General features: G+C 41.3%; 1 protein-coding gene across 2 annotated transcripts in view; it reads right to left on the bottom strand.

Moving 5' to 3' along the window:
• Positions 1-1462: 1462 nt before the first annotated feature.
• The window catches only part of LOC109626342 (poly [ADP-ribose] polymerase tankyrase-1-like), a 62216-nt gene continuing 40525 nt past the window's right edge, over positions 1463-23153 (bottom strand). For both annotated transcript variants that reach the window (XM_020082209.2, XM_020082210.2), the window contains 20 exons: positions 23009-23130; positions 22820-22911; positions 22510-22588; positions 21227-21398; positions 20531-20610; positions 18947-19092; positions 18662-18827; positions 14879-15098; positions 12742-12851; positions 11668-11856; positions 11032-11112; positions 10526-10712; positions 10286-10365; positions 8917-9037; positions 8632-8729; positions 7785-7859; positions 7252-7357; positions 6165-6351; positions 5818-5974; positions 1463-5325 (listed from right to left, as the gene is read on the bottom strand). In XM_020082209.2, coding sequence (XP_019937768.2) covers positions 5239-5325; positions 5818-5974; positions 6165-6351; positions 7252-7357; positions 7785-7859; positions 8632-8729; positions 8917-9037; positions 10286-10365; positions 10526-10712; positions 11032-11112; positions 11668-11856; positions 12742-12851; positions 14879-15098; positions 18662-18827; positions 18947-19092; positions 20531-20610; positions 21227-21398; positions 22510-22588; positions 22820-22911; positions 23009-23130 — 2555 coding nt within the window. In that variant the 3' untranslated portion in view covers positions 1463-5238. The remainder of the gene's footprint in view (positions 5326-5817; positions 5975-6164; positions 6352-7251; positions 7358-7784; positions 7860-8631; positions 8730-8916; positions 9038-10285; positions 10366-10525; positions 10713-11031; positions 11113-11667; positions 11857-12741; positions 12852-14878; positions 15099-18661; positions 18828-18946; positions 19093-20530; positions 20611-21226; positions 21399-22509; positions 22589-22819; positions 22912-23008; positions 23131-23153) is intronic.

Here is a 23153-nt window from a genome sequence, read left to right as displayed (position 1 = left end):
GCACCACCCAGTGGTAAGAATGTGTACTTGTTCTCAAGAGGTCGGTCATGTAAATTTATGAAGGATTAAAAACACAGACAAATATTTTAATTTCAATTCTTTTGTCCTGGACTGTAACAGAAATGTGAAGAATCTACATGACTAAAAACAATAGAAAAGTGCTGTTTACTGTGTCATCCTAAAATATAAACTCTAGAGTAACAGGGTTATTTGTGTCTCAGGCAAGTGCATAAAGCACGTAGAGACTCGTGAGTGGTACCAATCAATCGGGAATACACAAATTAGTAGAGACGGAGCCCACTTTCAGATCGCTACGACCTTCAGAACAAACGTTATTCAAGCAGGGCTCACCTCAGTGTGGTGATCAACCTTAATCCCAAACCCGAACCCCTAGTTGCAATCCTAATTGCAACCCCAAATGCAACCCTAACTCTCAACCTAATAGCAACCCTAACCCTAACCCTAACCCTAATCACAACCCTAACCCTAACCCTAATTGCAACCCTAACCCTAACCCTAATCACAACCCTAACCCTAACCCTTATCACAACCCTAACCCTAACCCTAATTGCAACCCTAACCCTAACCCTAATCACAACCCTAACCCTAACCCTAATCGCAACCCTAATTGCAAACCTAACCCTAACCCTAATCACAACCCTAACCCTAATTGCAACCCTAACCCTAACCCTAACCCTAACCCTAATCACAACCCTAACCCTAACACTAATTGCAACCCTAACCCTAATAGGAACCCTAACCCTAACCACAACCCTAACCCTAACCCTAATTACAAACCTAACCCTAATCACAACCCTAACCCTAACCCTAATTGCAAACCCAACCCTAACCCTAACTGCAACCCTAACCCTAGGATTTATTTATTCTCATATTACAACATTTTCTAATTAAATTACAACTTTTTCTAATTAAATTAGATTTGATCATCCACTTTTCAAAATGAATAAAAAATTTTACTTTCATAATATGACTTTTTAAAAATTATTTAATTATTAATCACAAATTTTGTCTCTTAACCTTATAACTTCATTCTCTTATTACAACTTGTAACCCTTTTATTAAATTGAAACTTTCTCTCATATTATCACTATATTGTAACATTAAAACTTAATTCCTTCAATATTTTCATTTTTAAAATTTAATCGAAAATGTGTCATATTAAAACCTTTTTTCATATAAAAATTTTCTCGTAATTTTTTCAAATTACTTTAAATCATGATTTTCTTCTCAATCAAGACTTTATTCTCTTTAATATTGTGACATTATCCTCGAAACTTATTACAATAAATTCATAGAATTTAGTGTAAGTATAATTATTTCAGCTGAAAGACGCTCTGCGCTTTGACAAAAGTTACCTCCAAAGATGAGTGAAGTAAATCCTGTTGATCCACATGCTATCAATGAGGTGAGACGTTCAGTTGAAAAAAAACAAAACAAAGGGAACACTTCAAGTTCTTTTATTAAGGATTTTCGTCTGTACAAGAGTTTCTGTTTTACGAGTTCGCTGGTCAGCAGCTCTGTGCAACCGTCTGTACAACAGCAGGTCAAACAAACCCATGAGAAAATGTGGTCATCAAACTTGTGGCTTTTGGTAGAAGGCAGGTCTGAACATGAGCGATGGATCGATCGAACACGCACTCGCACAGACTCTTACAATCCCTATTTACAAAAATGGCTGCCTGGCTCTGGATAGATGGGCAGAGACGGAGCGGCCGGCGAAAACACAATTCAAATATTAATCATCACATAAAAAAAGTCTTTGAAAAGTCTTTCAAAGCAGAAAAAAAATAAACATAAACTGGAAATTGTCCATAAAAGACCTGTTAATGGGCCCATCTGGAGTTAGTTTATATACAGTCTCATTTAAAACAACATAAATCAAATGGTGCCATCGACCTTTGAAAGGGTCGACAGCATAAACACCACCTGTGAAACTTCCACTTCATCTGAAACCTCTTACAGATCAGAGATGAAGCAGGGAAATGTTAAATTCTCCATTTGAGATACAAAGAAAGTTTTTAAACTCTGATCACTTTTGTAAATTGAGATTAATCAGTGTGTGAAATGTCAGATAAAACCTCCTTTACACAGGGATTAATATATGTACACTGTGTTGTGTCCCAGTGCTGCAGCTCTTTCATTTTCCCTTTGAAAAACTTCTCGCCGTTACAATATCATTTCAAGCTTATTAGTTTTTCCTCATTCCTGCTGTAGTCATCACTTGTTCCCGCACTTTATTCATTTCATTCAGTTTAAATTAATTTCCTTTTCACTTCCTCCCCCTCGATGAATCACATTATAATTTGTTGACATGTGAAGCTGCAGAAATAATTTCTCTTATCATTCATTGCTGTTGGTATTAAGTATTGATATCTAACGTGGGGGCTGGGGGGAAAAAAGCCGATGTTAAAACGTCAGTTTAAAAAGTAGATTAATTAAAAAGCTTTAGTTCATCTGTCTGAGCATTAGCGGCTGTTCTGAGCTTTAGCGGAAACAAAGAGTGAAGGCTCTAAGTTCTAACAAGGGTTTCATTTTAGTTTGTTCAGGCTCAGACCAACGTCATCTTCACCTTCCGCTTGAAAGTGCAAATCAGCTGGAATCTAAGTCCGAGTGGCAGAAACTGTAAAAGCAGGATTAAAAACAAATTAAACGTCAGAGCAGCTTGTGTCGGTTGAGAGTCTGACATTTGTTTTGTGTTCAAATTATAACCCAGATTCTCTAGCTGGTCGTCTGACAAGCAGATATAAAATAAAACTTTCTTCCTGCTACTGTTTGATTTGAGTAAACTCCGTCATGAGTTTCCCAATGAATTCAAGGCAAAGTTCAAAGACATTTAAGGCCACTTTCATTTTCCATTCCCTGTCGCTTCAGGAAATTCAAGACCTTTGACTTGCTCTGACGTGATCGTCATAAAAGAATTGAAACTCGTGCATGGTCCCGTGTAGCGTACAGTGTCGTTAGTTAAACATAATACAGATAAATAATAAAACATCAACAGAAAAACATGGTCAGAGTCGGTAAAAGCAGGTCAAACGTACAGTACATTTAGTGTGAGGAGTTAGTTCATCTCGTTCTATCCATTGGATCCATTATTTTCAACGTCATGTAAAAATATTTGTGACAAATCTCACTTCACATTTTTCTTAATGTTCGAGGAGTGTAACAGAATACAGACGTACAACAGAAAAAAGAAAAAAACACAAATAAATAGTACTGCGTGGAAATTGACCTCAACATAAATGCCTTCCTTAAAAACTACACTGGATGTACTAAATACTGCAAGCCCACAGTACTCCTGTGCCACCACTGGGCGGCGCTAACAGATCCAGGTAGAGAGGCGAGGGGCCAGAGGGCAGCAGGTTCATGTAAACAACAACAACAAGGAAACATGAGACATTAACACACATGAAGCAGGAGAGAATGTTGAAGCTGCATGATCTGATCTCTGAGGAGCCAAACTTTGAAAATAATGTTCAGTCATAACTATAAAACCAATCGCTCCGTCCAGAGGAGTGTTGGTTCTTTTCTTTTTGGGCTTGTGTTGGAAAACTTACGAAGTGGAGATGTGCATGTTTATCTCTATAACAGTGTCACAATCTGGTCCCTTGTGTTCGTCCTAGGGTTTGTACTACGAAGCAGGGTTTGTGGTTGTCGAGGTAACTTCAGGTTTCACTCTGGTTTTCAGTCGTACGCAGCCGGAGAAGATATTATAAGGACTGTTTGTTTTACAGATCATGATTATTCTTTGCTGTTTGCTGTGTAACATGAATGAAACTTTAATACGTGACCTCATCTCTGAACATGATTAGTGTTAGATTAGCGCCTGAGTCACGTCAAGTAGATTTGAATCAGTGGTGAAGACAACAGCTCCAATGATCCCACGCTGCTTCACCGAACTAAATCTTTTCTTATAGTTTTGATTGAGAGACCCCGAGTGGCCGATATGACATATTACACATTTATATTACATGAGCTAAATCACAGTGATATCAGGTTCATGTTGTAATCCTTGATTTTAGGTTCAGTGAAGCCCGATAACGAAAACATTTCCTAGCTATGTTGAACTTGCTTCGTAGTACAGGCCCCTGGTTAAAGAAGGTTGGTCTTTTTTTAAAACTGAGCTAAAACAAGCAGCAACCAACATGTTAATATTAAACTGAGTTAAGAAATAAACTTTGAAAGTCTCTGTATTTTCACGCAAATTAAAAAATCTGTTCCAATAAGGAGAAATTAAGGCAGATTGACAGGAGTCTCAGCCCATCACACTGGTTGCTGCTCGCTCGTGTGGAAGTAATGCCCGTGCTTCTCTTTCACGTGTGTGTGTGTGTGTGTGTGACTGCAGGAGATGGTCCTGGTAGTGTAGTGCAGTGGAGACTCTACAGACAAACACTGAGAGGTCTCCTGTTTGTCTTCTGCTTATTGACTTCTGGGCATTTGTCCACAGTTAATCTCTTTTACTTCTCCGCGCTCACGCTCATTGCATCGTTTCCTCTGTGTTTAGAGCTGGAACGATGTGAGCGGACACAGAAGAAGTGCTTCTTGTGCACATGAGCCTCGTGGGTAAAAACAATAAACTAAAATGTGAGGTGGCAGATCGGAGACGGCGCAGAGCTTCTCTTCTCTCAGCACAACAATCTCTGTTTCTGGAAGTGGCCTGGAGGTGTTGTTTTGTTGCGGAGTATGATGCACAGAGCCGAACGAGGACACGGTAACAACACAACACATTTAGAAACTGGGGGTAGAATACATGGAGTGTTGCAAAGGTGCAAAATCAGAGATGTTGATTTTGCTTCGGACTGTGTCCTGTTGTAATTGCTCTCTTTAATTGTTTATAGGATCGAGCCACAGGGCGACAAATTTAAAAATTAGCTCACTGGTACATTTCCAGAGTCATTGATCAAAACATTTGCATTTTCTCCTGCAAAATTAGATCCAATTAATTACAGAAGGTGATGGATTTATGCCGTCAGCTTGACTGTGCATGTATCATATCCCCTGAATTCAAAGACTGCCTCCTCATCCTCTTTTTCCTCCCTCTGCTTCGACAAGTGCACGTCTGTTTTTCCGAGTCGTCCACCCGGTCCGACATTCTCACACGTCAACTTCAACTTCAGCTCTGGAGACTTTGAAACGCCTGCTAGTTCAGTTCTAGTCCCGTGAGAACGAGCGTTTGGTCCACTGCACTCCGGCGTCTCTGGATCCAGCTGCCACTGTGTTTTAGGACTTCTGCTCAGCTGTGGCAGCAGGCGTGGCCGAACTCTCTGGCTTCACGATCTGGTAGGTGATCAAGTACTCCGGGTACGCCTGCAAAACAAAAACGTTGGGATTATTTCAAGCATTGAAATCATAACTTGAACAGTTTGGTAGAGCCCGACCGATCGGGTGATAATCGGCTGATATGAGACTTTCACAGACATTTTGGTATCAGGGTTCATGGATACCAAATTAGAAAACTGGAGTGACGTGCATTTATCTTTATATTTTACATAAAAATTTGTTTTCTTTTTATTTACTGTAATTAATAATAAAGTTTATGGTTGAAAGGTTTGATAACATTTTAGAAATCATTGCAAATTAAAAAAATTACATAAATCCATATCAGCCAGTCTCTACAATTTTATTTTATAATTGATTAATTGTTTAAGTCACATTTTTTAAAGAAAGTGGATCATATGTTTTAGGAAAGAAATTATAAATGTTTCTATTTAATTTCTGTTTAGTTCAACAGAGTGTTTTACAGACATTGAGAGACAGTTTGCAGTCATGAAAAAGCGTGTGTGTGTGTGTGTTACCGACCTGTTCCCCTCTGTAGATGACGTACTCTGCATACGCCAGTCCGTTGACGCTGGGTCGACCAATCACAGAGTGGTGTCCCGGGGGAGCGTGGGCCATTTTCATGGCACTGAACTGAAGGAACGACTTCCCCAGTGTCACTCTGCAGAACAACATCTGCCTGCAAACACAGATCAATGGTAAAGTCACATAAATGGAGATCAGACGTCAAAAAGTTGTTTTTCTTATAAAAATGTGACAACAGTAAAACTAGTAACCACATTGAACACATTTATATGAAATCAGTTTCCATGATAAAATGACGTCCTCCTCTCCTGAACAGACGGATGGAACAGGAGTCAAAGTCTCACCTGTGACACACGTAGCAGGAGCGGTCTTTGTGGGTGGGACATCCCGTGCCGCCACCAATCCCATACACGTACTGATTGCTTTTGGAGGAGTTCTCTGCAAAATAGATGCCGGCGCCAAACATGCCGCCAATGTAGGCGTGGCGCTCGTCAAAGCCCTTGTGGATGATGGCGTTGATGAAGGGAGAACCTGACAGGATGAAAACAAAATGAGAAGTCTGAAAACACATTTTTTTTCCCTCTGGGTTCTAAACAAATTTTCTTTTCAGAGACTTTTGGCTCGACAGTGTTTGAAAAAAAAAGAAGTTGGCTGCAGAGGTTCGTGTCCTGAATGAGCCTTGTGGCTGAAAGGAGACATGGAAGATTAATGCGATTCATTCAAACCTACGGTCGGGCTGCCAGAGGTGAAAACATCGCAGGGCAAAGCCGAGTTCGTCTCAGAACATATTAACGGTTGAATCTGGAGGAAGAAGACTGAGCTGTGTATTTACTTGTGTCGACTAAGAGGAAGTGACTGATGCTGCAGGGGAGACGTGATCAAAACGTAACGAGGAGGAAAACTGTCACTGGATTGGACAAACACCACTTTGACCTTCAACAAGAATCTCCAACCTGGAAATAATCTGATTTTGCTGCAGTTTTTACGGATCAGAAAACCAAATCAAGTCTCATGTGACTCTGCACAGCTGCTTTTCTGAAATACAGATAAGAGATTCCAATGTTTGCCTCGTTATCTTTGCTTCTTCCCCCACATCACATTTCCAGCAATGATATAAACAAAGTGAAGAACCTGGTGCTACTTCTACAGCCTCACTGTCAGTCAGCAGACCACAAACCTCCACGAAGGCCCCACAGTTCAATTCAATCAAGCTGCACTCAATTGCATAAACTCATAGATGTCAGTCCACTCAAATGCCTGATTAAAACATTTCTAGGAAAAAATAAAAAAGATCAGTGATGAATATATTAAATTCTGGATTTTCCCCTTTTCAAATCAATAGTTTCTTTCTTGACCAGTGTCCCACCCCCACCAAGTTTTATGGAACAATGTTCGGCAGAATCCTTCTAGTTTTGTCCCGTTTTTATTCACCGTGAAAGAGCATGCGCTCGTTGTGGTGGTTGTGATTCTCGTCTGCGATTTCCTTTTGTCTGTGTGCGTATCTCTCCCGTAGCTTCTTGTTCACCACCTTCTGAATCTGCAGGCAGAGAATGAGGAGTGTCACATTTGCTATGAATTAAGAATCAAAAAATCAAGTTGCAAAAGTCAAACAAGTAGTGGAATAATGTAATAACCTACAGATACTTGTATGCTGATATGTTTGTATGAATATGAACTCATGTTTGATCATTTCAGAAGTGCACAGTGAACTTGCTGATTGCATGAGAGAAGTCTTTATTCCAGTAAAGGTCAGAAATGTGACTTTTAGGCTCAGGTGAGAAGTCACAGGTGGTCACTCATGAATAATGTTCTGCACACCACATATTGTACTACTTGTGTATATTGTACTATACTATGAACATGATACTTATGAAAATACCAGTATCTTCATGTTTTCTTTGGTGCATCTTTGTTCTGCACAAGACTGCTGGAATGCAAACTCCTCTCCGAGCGTCTTTACAAACCTTAATGATGTTGTACCGGCTGAAGACTCCGCCTGCGTTGCCTCCATCGCGGTGTTCTCTGATCGTGCTCTGTAGCTGAGAGGGGAAAACACAGAAGACAATCAAGCATTAAAACAATTTCCTTTTTTTCATCTCAGCTACTCAGAAAACCCCCCAGTGATGTCCAGAGACCGCCTCCATGAACAAGTCCAACTTGAGTATCTCCCGGGAATCTACCAGAGTAGATTTAGGAATGGTTTTTTTTCAGAAAAATGGATTACTGGAGCCGTGTTGTCAGTGATAAAGCGAAGCAGCGACTCGTTCGATCAGACAAGTTACTTCGGCGACGCCTGAGGGAAATTTGGAACGATGAGACTGCAGAAGTGAAGTTTCGGCAGTGATAAAGAAAGTGCAGCAGCTGGATTCATGAAATGACAGGAGCCGTCTGAGGAAATTTGGATGAGTGTGTTTTACAAAACGACTTTATCTTCCTTAACAACTGAAATTACTGGCGTGCACAGGTCAGTGCAGTTAACCTGTGTTTCCTGGAAAGACGTCATGTGTCATTTTTCAATATCTCGACTAAAACTTACAGTTTAAATTACCTGTTCAATTTCTGATGTTCCTCATTAATTTCAAACTCATTCACACTCTAATCTGCTGTCGCCTTCCGTTACTTTGATTTACAGGAGCAGAGCGGTGGCACTAATATGAAGCTGCTTTTCACAGAGACACCGAGGCACATATTTCAAATTATAATCAGATTCTTTAAATTTCATTCAGATGCTGAGGAGAAGCAACAACCACCACAGACTAAATGTTAATAGTATCTATGTACAGTGTTTCTGTGTAACTGATGTTTGCGTACCTCCTCCTCCACAGACTGGAACTCCTTGTCGTCAGGAGCCAGGTCGATCAGCACGGTGCCCTGGCTGGAGCAGTGGAACGTCAGGTATGGATTTCCACCTGCAAACACACAAACACACACACAGTGAGGGTGAGTCCAACAGAAAATAATTGACGCCACTGACCTTTCATTTCTCTGGTCCACCGGCAATTTATTCCAGTTTGTAATCATAATAAAAACACGTGCGGTGGATTTGTTGGATTAAAATGTGAACAGGTATTATTTTTCGTAAGGAACAGGTCTGACCTTGTTGACCTCCCAGCAGCCTCTCGATGCCCTTGATGAGTTTGTGTCTGTGACCGTAGGCGTTGATGCCGATCTCCTTCAGCTCCTCGTGACCCATGTCTGCCAACACGTCCAGAGAGATCTGCTCAGAAAAAACAAGCGTGAGTTTGAATAAACACTCCAGCCATTTTAATTATTAATATTAATTAGTTGAATTACACATCTGTGAATGTAATCAAATGTTCTGCTGAATTTAACTGCACAACTCATACAACACAATACATCAGTTTAACGGTGACAACTTTTCAAACAGTAACCTGGCACCAACAAGGTAAAGGTGACTGTTTAATAAGCCGTGGACTTCAACATCCATCTGTATAACCAGTTCCTTCAAGATCTCGGGACTGAGTTTGCAATTAAATGTTGAATGAACCACGAATATCAGCAGAGAGAAGAGAAGTTTTTAATTATAAAATCAGCTCTAGAGTTTCTTGTATTTAGATTAAACAGTATTTTGTAATTTTTTTTAATTCAGTTTTACTTTTTACACATGATGAGTAAAAGTTGGGTTTTATAATAATAATTATAATGTAATATCAGTGAAATAAAAAAGTTTTCTTGTTAATGTTATTCTGAAATAAAAATGTTCTTTATTATTAACACTCAGCTGACTCTCACCTCCACGGCACTTCATCAGAATATTAATGAAGACTTGTTTCCCTTCAGGGGAAACGATAATAGCTGTAACACACACACACACACACGTTCTCCTTATTGCCATCTATGCTTATCCTTTTCTGTCTCTCTGTTTTCTCCTCTTTCTGTCGCCCCATCTGTTTTTCTCGACTCTCTCCGTCGTTCTATTTTCTCCGTCTTTCCCCTCAATCCCCCCTCTCTCTCTTTTTGACCTCTCACTGACTGCATCAGGTCACCATCTCTTTCTGTGCCGCACTAACTGATTCTATATCTCTGCTTTTGTTTGGCTTTTCTAAAATAAACGATAAAACACAAATTAATATCTGAAAGGAGAAATGGAAAAAAAATGCAGCAAAAGAAAAAAAGCAGGAGATAATAATGAATAATTTCAGGCTCAAAAACGTTACATGAAGAGACAAAATTAAAAACAATGGTTTTACTTCCATGTAATCTGATGCTCTCTGTCACTTTCTCTCTAGCCCTGCATTTCTTCACACTTTTCCTAGACACATAAAAATTGTGTGTATGTGTGTGTACATGTCTTTGTATTTTGTGAATGGGACAATAACTGACCGGAAGATTTTCAATTTAGGGTTAAGGTTAGCAGCTAGGTTAAGGTTAGCAGCTAGGTTAAGGTTAGCAGCTAGGGAATGCAGCGTCCTCACTCAACTATAGAAAGACAAAGTGTGTGTACCTGTTCCCGTTGGAAGATGTCTCGGAGGTGTTCCAGCCCCAGGCTCTTTAAGAATTGGTTGATGGTCATGTCGAGCAGACCTGCACAGACACAGACATGTCAGCAGGTTTGTCAGAGGAGCCCAGAGCTGTTTACACATGTTTACTTGTTTACAACATCCACAACATCTCAGGAGGAGTTTATTAAATTCAAAAGAACCGGAAACCCCAGACTTTGGATACGACATCTGTGTGAACGTACTTTCTCCTTCCTTTCTGTCCGACCCACACGCTCCGTCTGCGGGACCAGTGGCCCCGCCCACCGTGATGTCCCCGAGGGGTGTGGACAGGTTGTCTATGCTGCTGGCTGCTGACAGGCAGGATGGGGACGGCGAGGGAGAGATGACCACGCCCCCTGCAGCACCAGTGCTCACCACAGTCGCACTCACCTGAGAGAGACAATATGACCATATGTTTGAAGTTTCATTTGATAATTAAAAGTTTTTACAAACACTGCTTACTTACTTAATTGTTCTACCAGAGCACACACTGTCCCAACAGCTATTTTGTTTATCTCCAAATCTTTAAATGACACTAGAACTGCTGCAACTTGATGTGTTTACAAGTCAATTGGCTTTTCAGCTCCTTTCTCCTCTGACAGTTCATATGTTGTTTTTTCTAAAAGAAACCTAATTTGCCCAGAACAGAGCAGGTTTCAGCTCGACGCTCTCTGTCTATGCACTATTATAAAAGTGTGAGGACACTCACCACGGTGGCCTGTGGTTTTAAACAGCTCGGCAGAGCATCTGGTGGCATGGCATCAATCAGCAATGCTCTTATATCATCCGCCTGCAACAGAAGAAGAAACAGACAAAAAGATGTAATGTAATGTAAAACTAGCAATTCAATGTTTGATTGCACTTTTTATTTGAATATTTATTCACACATAAAAGCAGATTTAAATTGTCGATAACTCTGATTAGTCATGTGCTACATTTGCTAACTAGAAGGAGGCTCAGAGTGTAAATATCTATAAAGAGAAAGTGTTACCAGTTAACAGTAGCTTTCTGCACCAGCCTCAAATGGGACAGGGACGAGTGGCTGATGCTCGAATAAAGAGCACAGCAATAATCCAGCAGTGAGAAAATTAAGACATTTGATTTGAGAAAATCTTTAGATTATTAAAAGAGAGGAAAGGTTTGAGTTTAGCAAAAGAAGTTAGCTGGAAATAACCTTTCACAACTGCTCTTCACTTCCTGAGCACCCACATTCCTCATCCACTGTCTGAAAAGTTAACCATAACCAACAAAACATTGGCCAAGCTAATGATCTCACATATGCTGATGTAGGACACATGCAATATGAGGAAACGTGGGCCAACACTGTGAGAAAATTCTTTCATACTGTCGCCAAGTCCAGCGGTGTCTGTCCCTCCTGGTTCTTCATAGTAGGATCCGCTCCATGTGCCAATAGCAGAGCGCAGAGCTGAGTCCGTCCTTTCTGGGCCGCTTCGTGAAGGGGGGTGAACGCCCACTTGTCTGTGGCATTGACGCATGTGTTGTACTTGATCAGCAGGGCGGCGATGTCCACGTGCTAGACGAGAGGAGGAGGAGGAGGAGGGTGGAGGTGTCAGATGAGGGGAAGGATAAAAGACAACAAGCACTTAAACTGTGGAAGTGTGGTTAATAAGTCCTGGAAAAATTGTGATCAGAAAAAATGCTGAATCCTGTGGAACAAAAATTTTGTGAATTATTAACACTGATAGGATTCATGTCTTCCCGCCGGTCTTTGTGTTCTTTCTTTTCCTGTTCGTGTCCCTCATCGTCTCCAGCTCTCAACTCAGTGCCAAACACAACGTAGCTGGTTTCTGGGTAACAGTGCATGTGTGTGTGTGTGTGTGTGTGTGTGTGTGTGTGTGTGTGTGTGTGTGTGTGTGTCTGTCTGTCCCCAATATGCAGAGCTCATTAAGTTTTCATTCAAACATGTGTTTTACTCTTTCAGGAGCAGCTTGCTGTCTAGTAGAAGCAGTATGTGACTCTGAGATGACAAAAGACTCCAGATGAAGGAAAAATCACAGACACTTCTTTGGATGTGTAGTAGTAAATAATAACAGTCATTTAATCATTTAAATGGGGGAAAAGAGTGTAAATAAGTAATTTATCTAAAGTCTAAATCTGCAGGCGTTTCCTGGGCTGTGAAAAGCAAAAAGCTGTAACTAAATTCAATTCTGTCACATGAATCACATGATGTGGATTCAATAAAATTACAATAATATAATTCAATGAATAAAGTCAGAGAAAGCAACAAATCCTCATATTTGAGAAGTTGGAAGCTGGACCTTAATTGATCAGTGATTAATGCTGAGTTAATTAGATTATTTCAAGATTACAATAAGTGAAAGAGATACTGATTTCATACTTTCTATTTGATAGTTGTATGTAGTCATCAAAAAGATGTGTGTGTTTGTGTGTGTCTTACCCCGTATGAAGCAGCGTTGTGTAACGGTATCAGCCCTCCTTTGTCCTGTGCGTTCACATCGGCTCCATGTTCCAACAGATACTCTGCAACCTCAAGGTTGTTGTACCCGGCTGCCGAGCAGTGCAGGTTGTGTGGAATACACAGCAGGTCATAAAGGAACACAACGGAGGAGAGGCAGAGGCAGAGGCCGACACATAGAGGAAAAGAGGAGAAACAAAAAAAATGTAGTCAGGCAGTGACAGGGAAGGAACAAGGGAGAGAAAGAGACACATGTCAGCCTACATCTGCTGCAGCGTGTAATCATCTTTTCCTTTTACAACCGAGTGCGACAAGGCGGAGGGTGTGTGGGTGTGATTCTAAGTGGTCAGATCCATGAAATAAAAATCACAAAGACCTTCAAAGTGTTTTTCAGCAGTTCCTCAGCTGTAAAAGTGGCGGCCTTGTCATCCTCTAATTAAGATATATATGTTATCATGATACAAAAAGTCTATAAATAGAGTCTGAAAATGGACACGAGGAGACGAGGGCAAAATCGATTTTCTGTCCAGAGAAGGATGAAGAAGAGGACGCAGGAAAAACAGGAAGTAGTCGATGTTTATGAACGGACTCTTCAGTCTGGGTTCAACTCGTACTTTAACACTATATCACTGTGTCGACCATGTTAAACACCGGGTGGTTTGATTTGAATTGACTCCTTGTTTTAATTGATTATTTGTCTTACTTGTTAAATCATCCTTTTAGCAAATTTCCTGTTTTTCTCTGTTGTTCTTACTGTGATGCACGACACGTGATGCATTCACATGGTGTCCAAACAATCCGAAAAATGTGTTACTAAAGGGGAAAATTTTCAAGACGTCATCACCCATAAACCAATTATCATTATTTTATAATCAGCGACCGAAAAGTCTCAAAACATGAAAATGTGAAATACTCAGCAGACGATATTAATACCTGCAGCAATGCAATTTGTTGCTACACTTTTTCAATAACAGATTTGAGCCAGATCAATCTTCAGAAATGATGACGAGTTCAGTATCGGGATCTTGTCCTCCTCCTGCTCCTCACTCACCAGAAGAAGAGATTTGTCAGGATAGAAAAAGAGAAGGAGAGATTCACAGCCTCAGACAGGAGCTGAAGCTCGACTGCGGCAGCGGGTCCAGACATATTTTAGGATATCAGTGGGACAGCTGAAGTCCTGCTGAGGATGTTAAAGCTACATCTTAGGAGGCAGAAGACCACACTACGATGTTATTGACCCAGAGCAGTGTGTGTCTGGGGTAAGTTGTTATGCACAGTGATCGGCTACTGACTTTATTTGTAGTGCAAAAGTTCAGAAAAATAAAATTCCCTTCAGACCTGCACATCAATCACACGATAGAAACGCCCCCGCTGTGTTAAGACCTGAAGTTCAGATAAGTGATCTGTGTTCTAAACCATTGTCAAAAATGTTTTCATCAAACATTATCAATAAATGTCTTAGTTGTCCGAACCTGCCTGTCTACGATGAAACTGATTCTGCCCTCTTGACTCACTCCCAGTCTGTAAGTGTTCATTGCCTGGTTCTTGGCACCGTAACCGAGCTAAAATCCCAAGAGGTCGGCCTCTATGAAAACTCCGAGGCCAGAGTGATTGGCACCGGCAAATATGCCATCTCCACTGTCGCTCAAATCCTGCAGACTTCAGCCAACCTGTATCTGAAAGCCTCTGGCTTTATCCTTCATTTTAATGTGTCTGCTAAGTGAGCTTTGCATAATCAGAGAGGTGTTGGTGGCTGTGGCTCGGGGGACAGAGCGGCTTGACCACTCGCTATGTCGAAGTGGCCTCGGGCAGGACACTGAACCCCAAATCTTTCCTGACGGCTGTGCTGACAGCTTGTGAATCATGTGTGATAGAGAAACTGCGGTGTGAATGTTAATGTGACTCTTAAGCTGAACTCAAATCTGAACATTTTCTAAAACTTTTCGGAGCAAGAGTTGGCCTGTTGATGACATTTCAAACACGCAACGGAATACAAGAATAGGAATATCAACTTCAGGGTCAAAGGTCTCTACTGGTTTTTGTGCCTTCTAAAATGAGCTGTTAATATGTGGCTGTGTGTGCAGCTTTGTGTGTTTTTGTATTTCACTGTGTACACTACCTGCCAGGTGCAGCGGGGTGGAGTTGCGTCCCTGCGTATCCCGACAGTTGATATTGTCTGGGCTGCACAACTTCTGCACCCTGGCCAAGCAGCCTTTCTTAGCGGCGTCCAGCAGAGCAGCATCTCCTCTGAGCAGGTCCTGGATGTCGGTGTCTCCGTCCTTCACCAGGTCCAGAGGAGTGTTCCCGTCTCGGTTCTTCTTGGTGGGGTCCGCTCCGTGCTGGAGAGAGTAAACAAAAAAAGGCTGTGCGTCAGCGCACTTCTATAATTGAGTCAGTGTTCACAGAGGTCAGTCCAGCTTAGTTCTTTACAGTGAAATGTCAAAAAGCAAAAGATTTGACAAACCACAAATGTCAGGACAAAACATATGCTCCCCTTAAATGAAACCTAAAAAAATCAGTCCTCAAAATCCCTCATCCTCCAAACCCCAGTGAGGGATTTTCAAAACGATGACAAGCAACGAGCGAGAAGAGGATGAAGGTAAATCACCAGAGAGGAGAAGAGAGGGAGAGACATAGGGAGGTGGAGAGGTGAGGACGGGACATCCAGTGAAGTGGAAAACACCCCACACCCTGGAGAGCGGAGCGGGAAGCAGACATTTCTATCACTCAACTGTCTCCTAGGTTACGGTTTAACTTGTCGTTTTGAAATCCGCTCATTAAAATTGGATGTCGTGGGACTGGTGGGGCTCCTGGGTATCCACTGCTGGCCTGGAAAAGTCTGCGATACATCTCACATCACTGTATGGATAGTTTCTTTGAACATATCCACGTTCAGGTTTTTCAGTCCTACTTCTCAATTTCTTTTCTTATCTCCTTACTGATGTTTTCCCTGTAATATATTCACTTTGCAGGAAAATGCGAATATAAATAACCGGGGACATTTCCATATGAATAAATGTTTACATATACATGTAAAGAAAAGCTTTCTTACACCTCGATTGAATTTATTTCGCACTGATTCCCCGCGACATTAATACAGGTACCTGTTCTTAATGATCAGTTCCAAACCAACAGTAATGTGATTTAAAACTCATTTTGTAGTTTTAACCATTTTTTTCGCGGCTTCGCGGCTGGACTGAGTCAAGAGAAAAACAATTAGCCACCACGTTAAAACCAGTTAGCTGCTTTAATGTGGTGGCTGATTTTTCCATTTGCAGCCTACCCTCCCGTAGAATGTGCAGAACATTTCAGTGAATTAATGTGACTACAGCAAGAAAATGTCCAGGAAATTCACAGCGAGCGAGTGGGTGTTTCGATGATGTTTCTAACATGCGAGGGCAGCAATAATGAAAAAAACATACGGATCTCCACGGTGATACACATAGAAGCTGCAGTCGAAGATGTGAGGCTGGAAAGAGAGAAATTATAGAGCTTTTGGCGTTAACAGTCAACGCCACGCTTATCTGAATGTTATGGACATTTTCCTGTTGTCTTGAGCGCAATTTTCCGTACGTTTCAAAACAGCTCAAGTTTCATAGAAATACAATAAGCAGTTTTTGCGGAGCCCAGCTGACAAACCAACAAATGTACAAAAAAACCCAACGGACGTATATCACCTCCTTGGTAAGTTAACACTAATATACTTTTTGTATTTCTGACACGATCCTCACAGAGCCCTGGGAGCGAGAGCAGCAGAGTTTTTTTTCTCAGTGCAAGTAAAGAGACAACAGAGGAATGAAAACAGACAGACAGAGACAACAGGAAACCTACTGCTGGACTCTGGAATAGTTTATTCAGAAAGAGAGAGAACAGTTACATCCCGAGGCCATGGCAGATTAACACCAAGTGCAGGAACACTCTGTTACTCTTGTGCATGTGTGTGTCTGCGTATATGTGTTAAAGGGGAAATGAGGACGGTGCCATGTCTACACATCATCCAACTCTAAATCCATTGCAGTGAAAAAATGTGTCCACTTGCACAAATCGATCGTCTGTCTGCATTTGTAAACCTCTGAGAGTCGGAAACAATCGTCGGATCAGTGAACGTGAGGCCTGAGGAAGCTGCTGTGACCCTAAACGACAGGACTGTTTTCACAGCACAGATTCATCTGAAAACACAAAGACACAGAGTTTTCATCTGTTTTATTCATCAGCCACTGGATATGGATACGCTGAGGCGGATGGAAACAGCCATTAACAGCCCTTCTAACAGAGAACAACAGCTCCGAGGCCTGTAAAAGGGGAAAACAAACGACTCCATTGCAGAGGATGAACAATTCCCACGATGCCACGCTAACCTTATGTCGGATGAACACAAACAAAAGCTGCCGAGGCAGATGGCGTCCCTGGATATGGACTGAACTAAAGCCCTGACCAACCACAGTGGCCCTGACTGACTCATGGTAGCGACTGCAGAAGAGTGACGACAGAAAACGTAAAGCGTCTTAATAAAGTTATCAGAGTTTATTTAGCACGACAGCACTGATGCTTCCAGAGTGCGCCTCTGGGAAATTCCTCACACCACAGCAGCCAGAGCAGGTTTGCTCCTCGGCTCTGTGACACAGAGCCCAGTCAGCCTTTTCCCCCGGAGACACTTTCCTCAACACTGCCCACTCCCTTCGACCGTGACCGCGATCCGAGCAACTCTGCTGCAGCGTCCAGACCCCCTGCATCATCACTGTTTACTCTGTTATCACCAGCGCCACCTTGTCAGCCTGACCTTGTTAATCCCACAATAAGTTCTCTGGCTTTTTTATTGTTTTATATGCAGCATAAGACATTTCAGTCAAGACTGTTTACCGCAAAACATTCAGGAGCGGAGCAACAGGGTTCCCGAGATGAGAGGGCCCCCCCCCCCCCCCCGATCCATTGCAACAACAATTCTGTAAGAACCCTCTTAAAATTCTATGATAGGCTTCGTTCAGGAGACTGCAACGAAACCAAGGTCTGCAACCACCTAACGAGGCCCCATACAGTACTCCATATGGTGCAATGAGATTTAATCTAAACCTTCACATGAAGCAGCAGACCTACTGTTGCTGTGTGAAGGGTTTTGGTTTGAGACTAAGTGGGAGTGAGGACATTTTGTCTCGTCCTTGCATTCTCACACAGGGTTGCTTAAGGTTTAAAACCAGGTTAAAGGCTAATGGGTAGAACTAGGATTAGATCAAGGTGAGGAGAAGGCTTGGGGACTCTGCATTAAATTGGGGGATGCATTATGCCAATTTATGTCCTTACAAAGATAGAAGCACAAACGCTGTGTGTGTTTGTCCTTTGTGAATTCAGCAGTGCCAATCTAACATTAATTTATTCAGCCCCATATGTCAGCAACACAGTGGTGATGTAACCTTGTCTGGAGGTGTTTAGAAAAAAATACATTCAGCTGTGAAACTGAAACATTTCACACCATTCATTTAGACGAGAGAGAAGAGATGATCAGGTTTACTGCACAACAGATCCTTTCGCTCTTATTGTCAATGAAAACTCACAGACACCAGTCATATCAAGACGTCATAAAGAGGTGGCTGCAGACACTGAATGCCTTTAAACTTGTGCAAAATAAAATTTATAAACTGCATTTGTGCATCAGTAGATTCATTCTAAACCACACGGGCTGAAATTTAATTATTCATTGATCCGCCAATTATTTACTCCTCCTAAAAAATCTTCAAACTTTGTGCAACTAACTCAAGAATATTCAGTTTATCAGCACATGAAATGCAGCAAATCACATGAGCATAAAAAAATATATTGAAAATCTATTTATCTGAAAAACTGACCAAGTTGATTAAACAACACTTGAGAATGAGTTACTTTTAAAAAAGAAACGTGCAGGTCTGACCTTGAGCAGCAGTTTGCAGATCTCGTATTTGCCCTTGGCGGCAGCTTCATGAAGCGGCGTGAACTTCCAAAGGTCGGCCACGTTGACCGAGGCTCCGTGTCTGACCAGCAGCTCGGCCACCTCGTAGTGGCCGTACGAACAGGCGTTATGGAGGGGAACCAGGCCACTGCAAAGAGACAAGAACAGTTAAACACACGCAGACTCACATCAATCGTTATTACACTTGTGTTTCTAATCTTTATCGTTACGTCTTCTCAAATTTAACCACAACTTAAAGCATCGCACCCTTTGTCCTTGGCGTGCACGTCGGCTCCATGGTGCAGGAGGTACTCCACCACTGACACTCTGTTGTATCCAGCAGCAAAGTGAAGGGGAGTAGAGTGTCGTCCCTCCAGATCTCTGCAGTTCACATTCTGAGCCGTACACAGTGACTGAAGAGAGAGAGTACGAGATAAAGAAGGAGAATAACTCTAACTGCTGATTGATAAAAGAGGCACAAAGAAATAAATCTACAATTTACAGCAGAGAAACATTTCATACAGATACGAGAAATGTTCTCTATTGTATTTATCTGTAAGAAGAGTAATCTCCTCTGAAGAAAGGTTTGATTTAATGATTAGCTTCATTCAAAAGGTTTTTCATGAGGAAAAATAATTTGGATTTCATTGGGAGAAAAAAAACAGGACCGATATCTATGAGTATGTAATTTGGTGCCACTTGTCTGGGGACCATCAGAGGTATTGCGTGCCAGTCTTCTCTATAATGAAACATACGTCTCTGGATGATGCAGAAAATGTTTCGGAAAGACAGAACTGGTTTCTATCTTTGACCCGTCAGGAGAGACCATTGTTCCCACAGTCACAGTGTGAACCTGCTCAATGTTTGAGCAGTTGACAGGAATCCTCCCAGAAAATGTGCAAAAAGCTGTGTTTATTTAAAAACGTCAATCAGTGCACGTACATGTCTGCGCCTCAGGTATAAAAAAAAAATTTAAAAAAGAGAGAAAGCCCGACCAGACATGATTGTCTGATCTGCTCAGATTCCTCACCCAACTGCCAAAGCCTCACACTTCATAAGCTGACAGATCCTCTTCATGTGGATAACCATACCTGTCTGTCTCCACGGGCAGGAGACACACACACAGCTTCCACTTCACACAGAATGCTCTGTCAAATACTTCACCGAATGTTACCAGGTCCTGACAATTAGTGGGAGCTTTTTATCTTAAGTATGTTACAGTGCATCACCAACACCTACCCGTTTAACATGAGTGGGCCGGAAATCAAACTACAATCAAACTAAACTGTGGCGGTGCAACGAGCCGGGACGAGACGGCTGTGATTAGAATGTTATGGTTGGAAACCTGTTGAGATGGGAAATGTGGCCTTTAATTTAAAAAAAAAACGATTTGCAATTTTCCTTTATCAAAAATCCATGTGACTAAAAATACAAAGACAGAAAATATTTGCTTTACAGAGAACAATATCTAACTGGCATTTCATAAACGTCAATATGACCAGGAGTCCACAAGAGCAGCAGGAGCAGTCAGAAGGTCACGACATTCATTTTGTTCCATTTTAATTTCAAAATACAGAACGTTGGCGGATGTTCAACTTTTGTGAGGTAACTTTACCAGAGACACGTGTGTATAACGACTTCCCAAACCTCCTTAACTGTTTTTAAAGGTTTGACGAAAACTTATTTAAACATTTATCTAATCTTTATCTTTACAGGATTCTGTTAAACCTGTAAAACATATGTTCCCATTTTTATTGGATTTATTGCCATTTTTAAAATATATATCAGTTGATATATGAACTTTTTCTCCCCAACATCACCCAATCACTAAATGTGAAACAAGCTAATCACCTTGACAGTGTCCAGGTCTCCGGCTTTAGCAGCTTCCAGAAGTCTGTAGTCCACATCTGAGTTTCTCACCGGGACATTCTCTGCACGGCAGAACGAGGAGAAATGTGGATTAGAAATACTTTTCACGAACATTAGTAACAGCTAGAAATAACTGTGAAAGTAAATTTGTCCTCTACAATGACGAAAGGAAAAGACGACATTAAACCTAATTCACTTAAGCCAGTCAAGTGAATTCCTGCAGATTTGTTGGATTTTCCTTCACGGCTGCTACACGTAAATGTCACATGCTTAATCTGCCATTGTTATCATCATCTTCAAAAACTGCAGATTTGTAAAGATGATGTAAACAACACAAGAGACGTGTTAAGCAAATGTTTTAAGAAGGAGAAAATTCAACAGATTTGGAAGAAAATCAAAGATACACACAAAGGGTTCGGTGACAAACGCTAAATGAAAAGAATATCCCAATATTCTGTGGAATTCTGTCTGTCTTAAAAAACAATCAGCATTTATCTGAAGTCAGAAAATATCAATATTGACCTTTACAGAACAATCCCAGTTAATCTCACTGTTGCCAGCAAGTGCATAGCAACCGAAACCCAGCACCTACACATCTGCACACCAGCCGCCCACCCACACACACACACACACACACTAACACACACACTAACACACACACACAAAAGGCTGGTGTACCGTTGAGTATTTGCTGAACGGCTTCATTTCCCATTTGAGCAGCAGTGAAACCCTGCAGCGACACCAGCGAGGCGTCTGCCCCGTATCCTAGCAACAGCCTGCAGGTCTGGAGATGGCCTGCCAGCGCTGCGCGGTGCAACGCCGTCTGACCCAGCGTGTCCAAGGCATTCACCTGCAAACACAAATACCTCTGTGTGATGACTCTTGAAAGGATCTTCAGTTCCTACGTTTGTCCCCTGAACTGCTTCACTTCTCACCAGCCTTATCTACAGTAAGATTCTACCACAGTCTGTCCAGGGAACCATTCACAATGTTTTAAGCTTTGATTTCTTTCAAAAATCAAATCCACACTTTCACGTTAAAAATCTAGATGGTCACTCTGAAAGCACATAACCTTTACATAGATATTAGAACTCTACATATGCCTGATTCTTTCTCATCTTTTAAAAAAAATCATTTCTTAAGAAATATATGAAAATGTCCTATTCCACCATGTTAAAGAGAGTTTAAATAAAAACTCTTCATCTGTCTGTTTATCAAAAATGTTATTCCTTCTTCCTTGGGTCATGCCCCACCCCTCCAGTTTTTGAATAATCCTGCTAACAAACAAACAAGCAAACAAAAAAACATATTCTTTATACATTTAAAAATAAATATGTCTACATGTGTACAAACTTTATTTAAAAACAAAGATGCATATTATCAGGTCAACACTTTTACTTCCCAGAATGCCTTGTGACAGCCTCAGTATCGAATATTTAACAAAATTTGTCCTGATAGATGTTGTTTACTGATAATATTGTAGAAACTGTCGTGTTTAGTAATTAAATCACACATGGTTAAGTTTCATGATTATAATTAACCTTCACTCGCATTATATGAAAAGTAATATTGAGATATTGATGTTCTGTATATCATGATGCATTAAATCTTGAGGAAAAATCAATTCAGAAAATGGAATATTTGTTTTCATCTAATCCAACAAATTACCTCATAAATCATGCTTCAACATATTGATGCAAAAACATTATTTACATTCATTATTGTCATAAAGAAGTCCTGATCATGGATTTACAACATTACCCACAACACGGCCTGATAGTTCAAACCAGACCTGGGAACAGATATAGTGAACTTTGGTTCTGGTATTAGGTCAGACGTGTTAGAATGTGTTTGGTTCACACAGGGTGAGAGCGAGACGGAACATTTCTTCACATTTGTTCCACACGCCTGATGGATACACAGATGAGTCAGTGCCACAGGTGAAAATAACTATAATTTACCTTCGCGCCGTGTTTCTGTAGCACCTCCATGATATCATTATGAGCCCGCTCCGCAGCCACATGGAGAGGAGTCATGAAACTGCAGCGGGAAGGAGATTTATAAGCAGCAAACAATTATTATAAATGTTTTCATCTTTGTTACAGACAGAATTTAAACTTCTGGTGAAGCTTTACATTTCCAGAGTTCTGGCAGCTTCAGTCTAACAATAATGGGATCAGCCGGAACGTTATAATATTCTGATTGACGGTGTTTTCTTTGTATCCATGTGTAAATAATTATGATCTCAGGTTGTGCGACAACGGCACTCACTCTTTATTCTTCTCATTAACGTTGGCACCTTTCCTCAGCAGCAGCTCCGTCACCTGTTTCCTTTTGGGGTGAGGTGATGCCACTGCACAATGCTAACACACAGACAGAGACAGAGAGGGAGAGAGAGAGAACATTAAGTGTTTGCATCTCTGCAGGTGTGTGTATCTGTGTGTTTGTGTGTTTTCTTACTAGTGCGGTCTCGTGTGTGTGAGGGTGTTTAAAGTTGATGATCTCCAGCGCCAGCGTCTTCTTGGCCTTGGCCATGTCAGCTTCTCGTGCAGCTTGAAGAAGCGAGTGGCCCTTGAACTCATCTGAACACACACACACACACACA

Source organism: Paralichthys olivaceus, chromosome 18 (assembly GCF_024713975.1).
Source record: "Paralichthys olivaceus isolate ysfri-2021 chromosome 18, ASM2471397v2, whole genome shotgun sequence".
In the NCBI taxonomy this organism is placed as follows: Eukaryota; Metazoa; Chordata; class Actinopteri; order Pleuronectiformes; family Paralichthyidae; genus Paralichthys; species Paralichthys olivaceus.
Note: the sequence above shows the minus strand (reverse complement) of the source record. Positions and strands in the feature narration are given on the sequence as shown.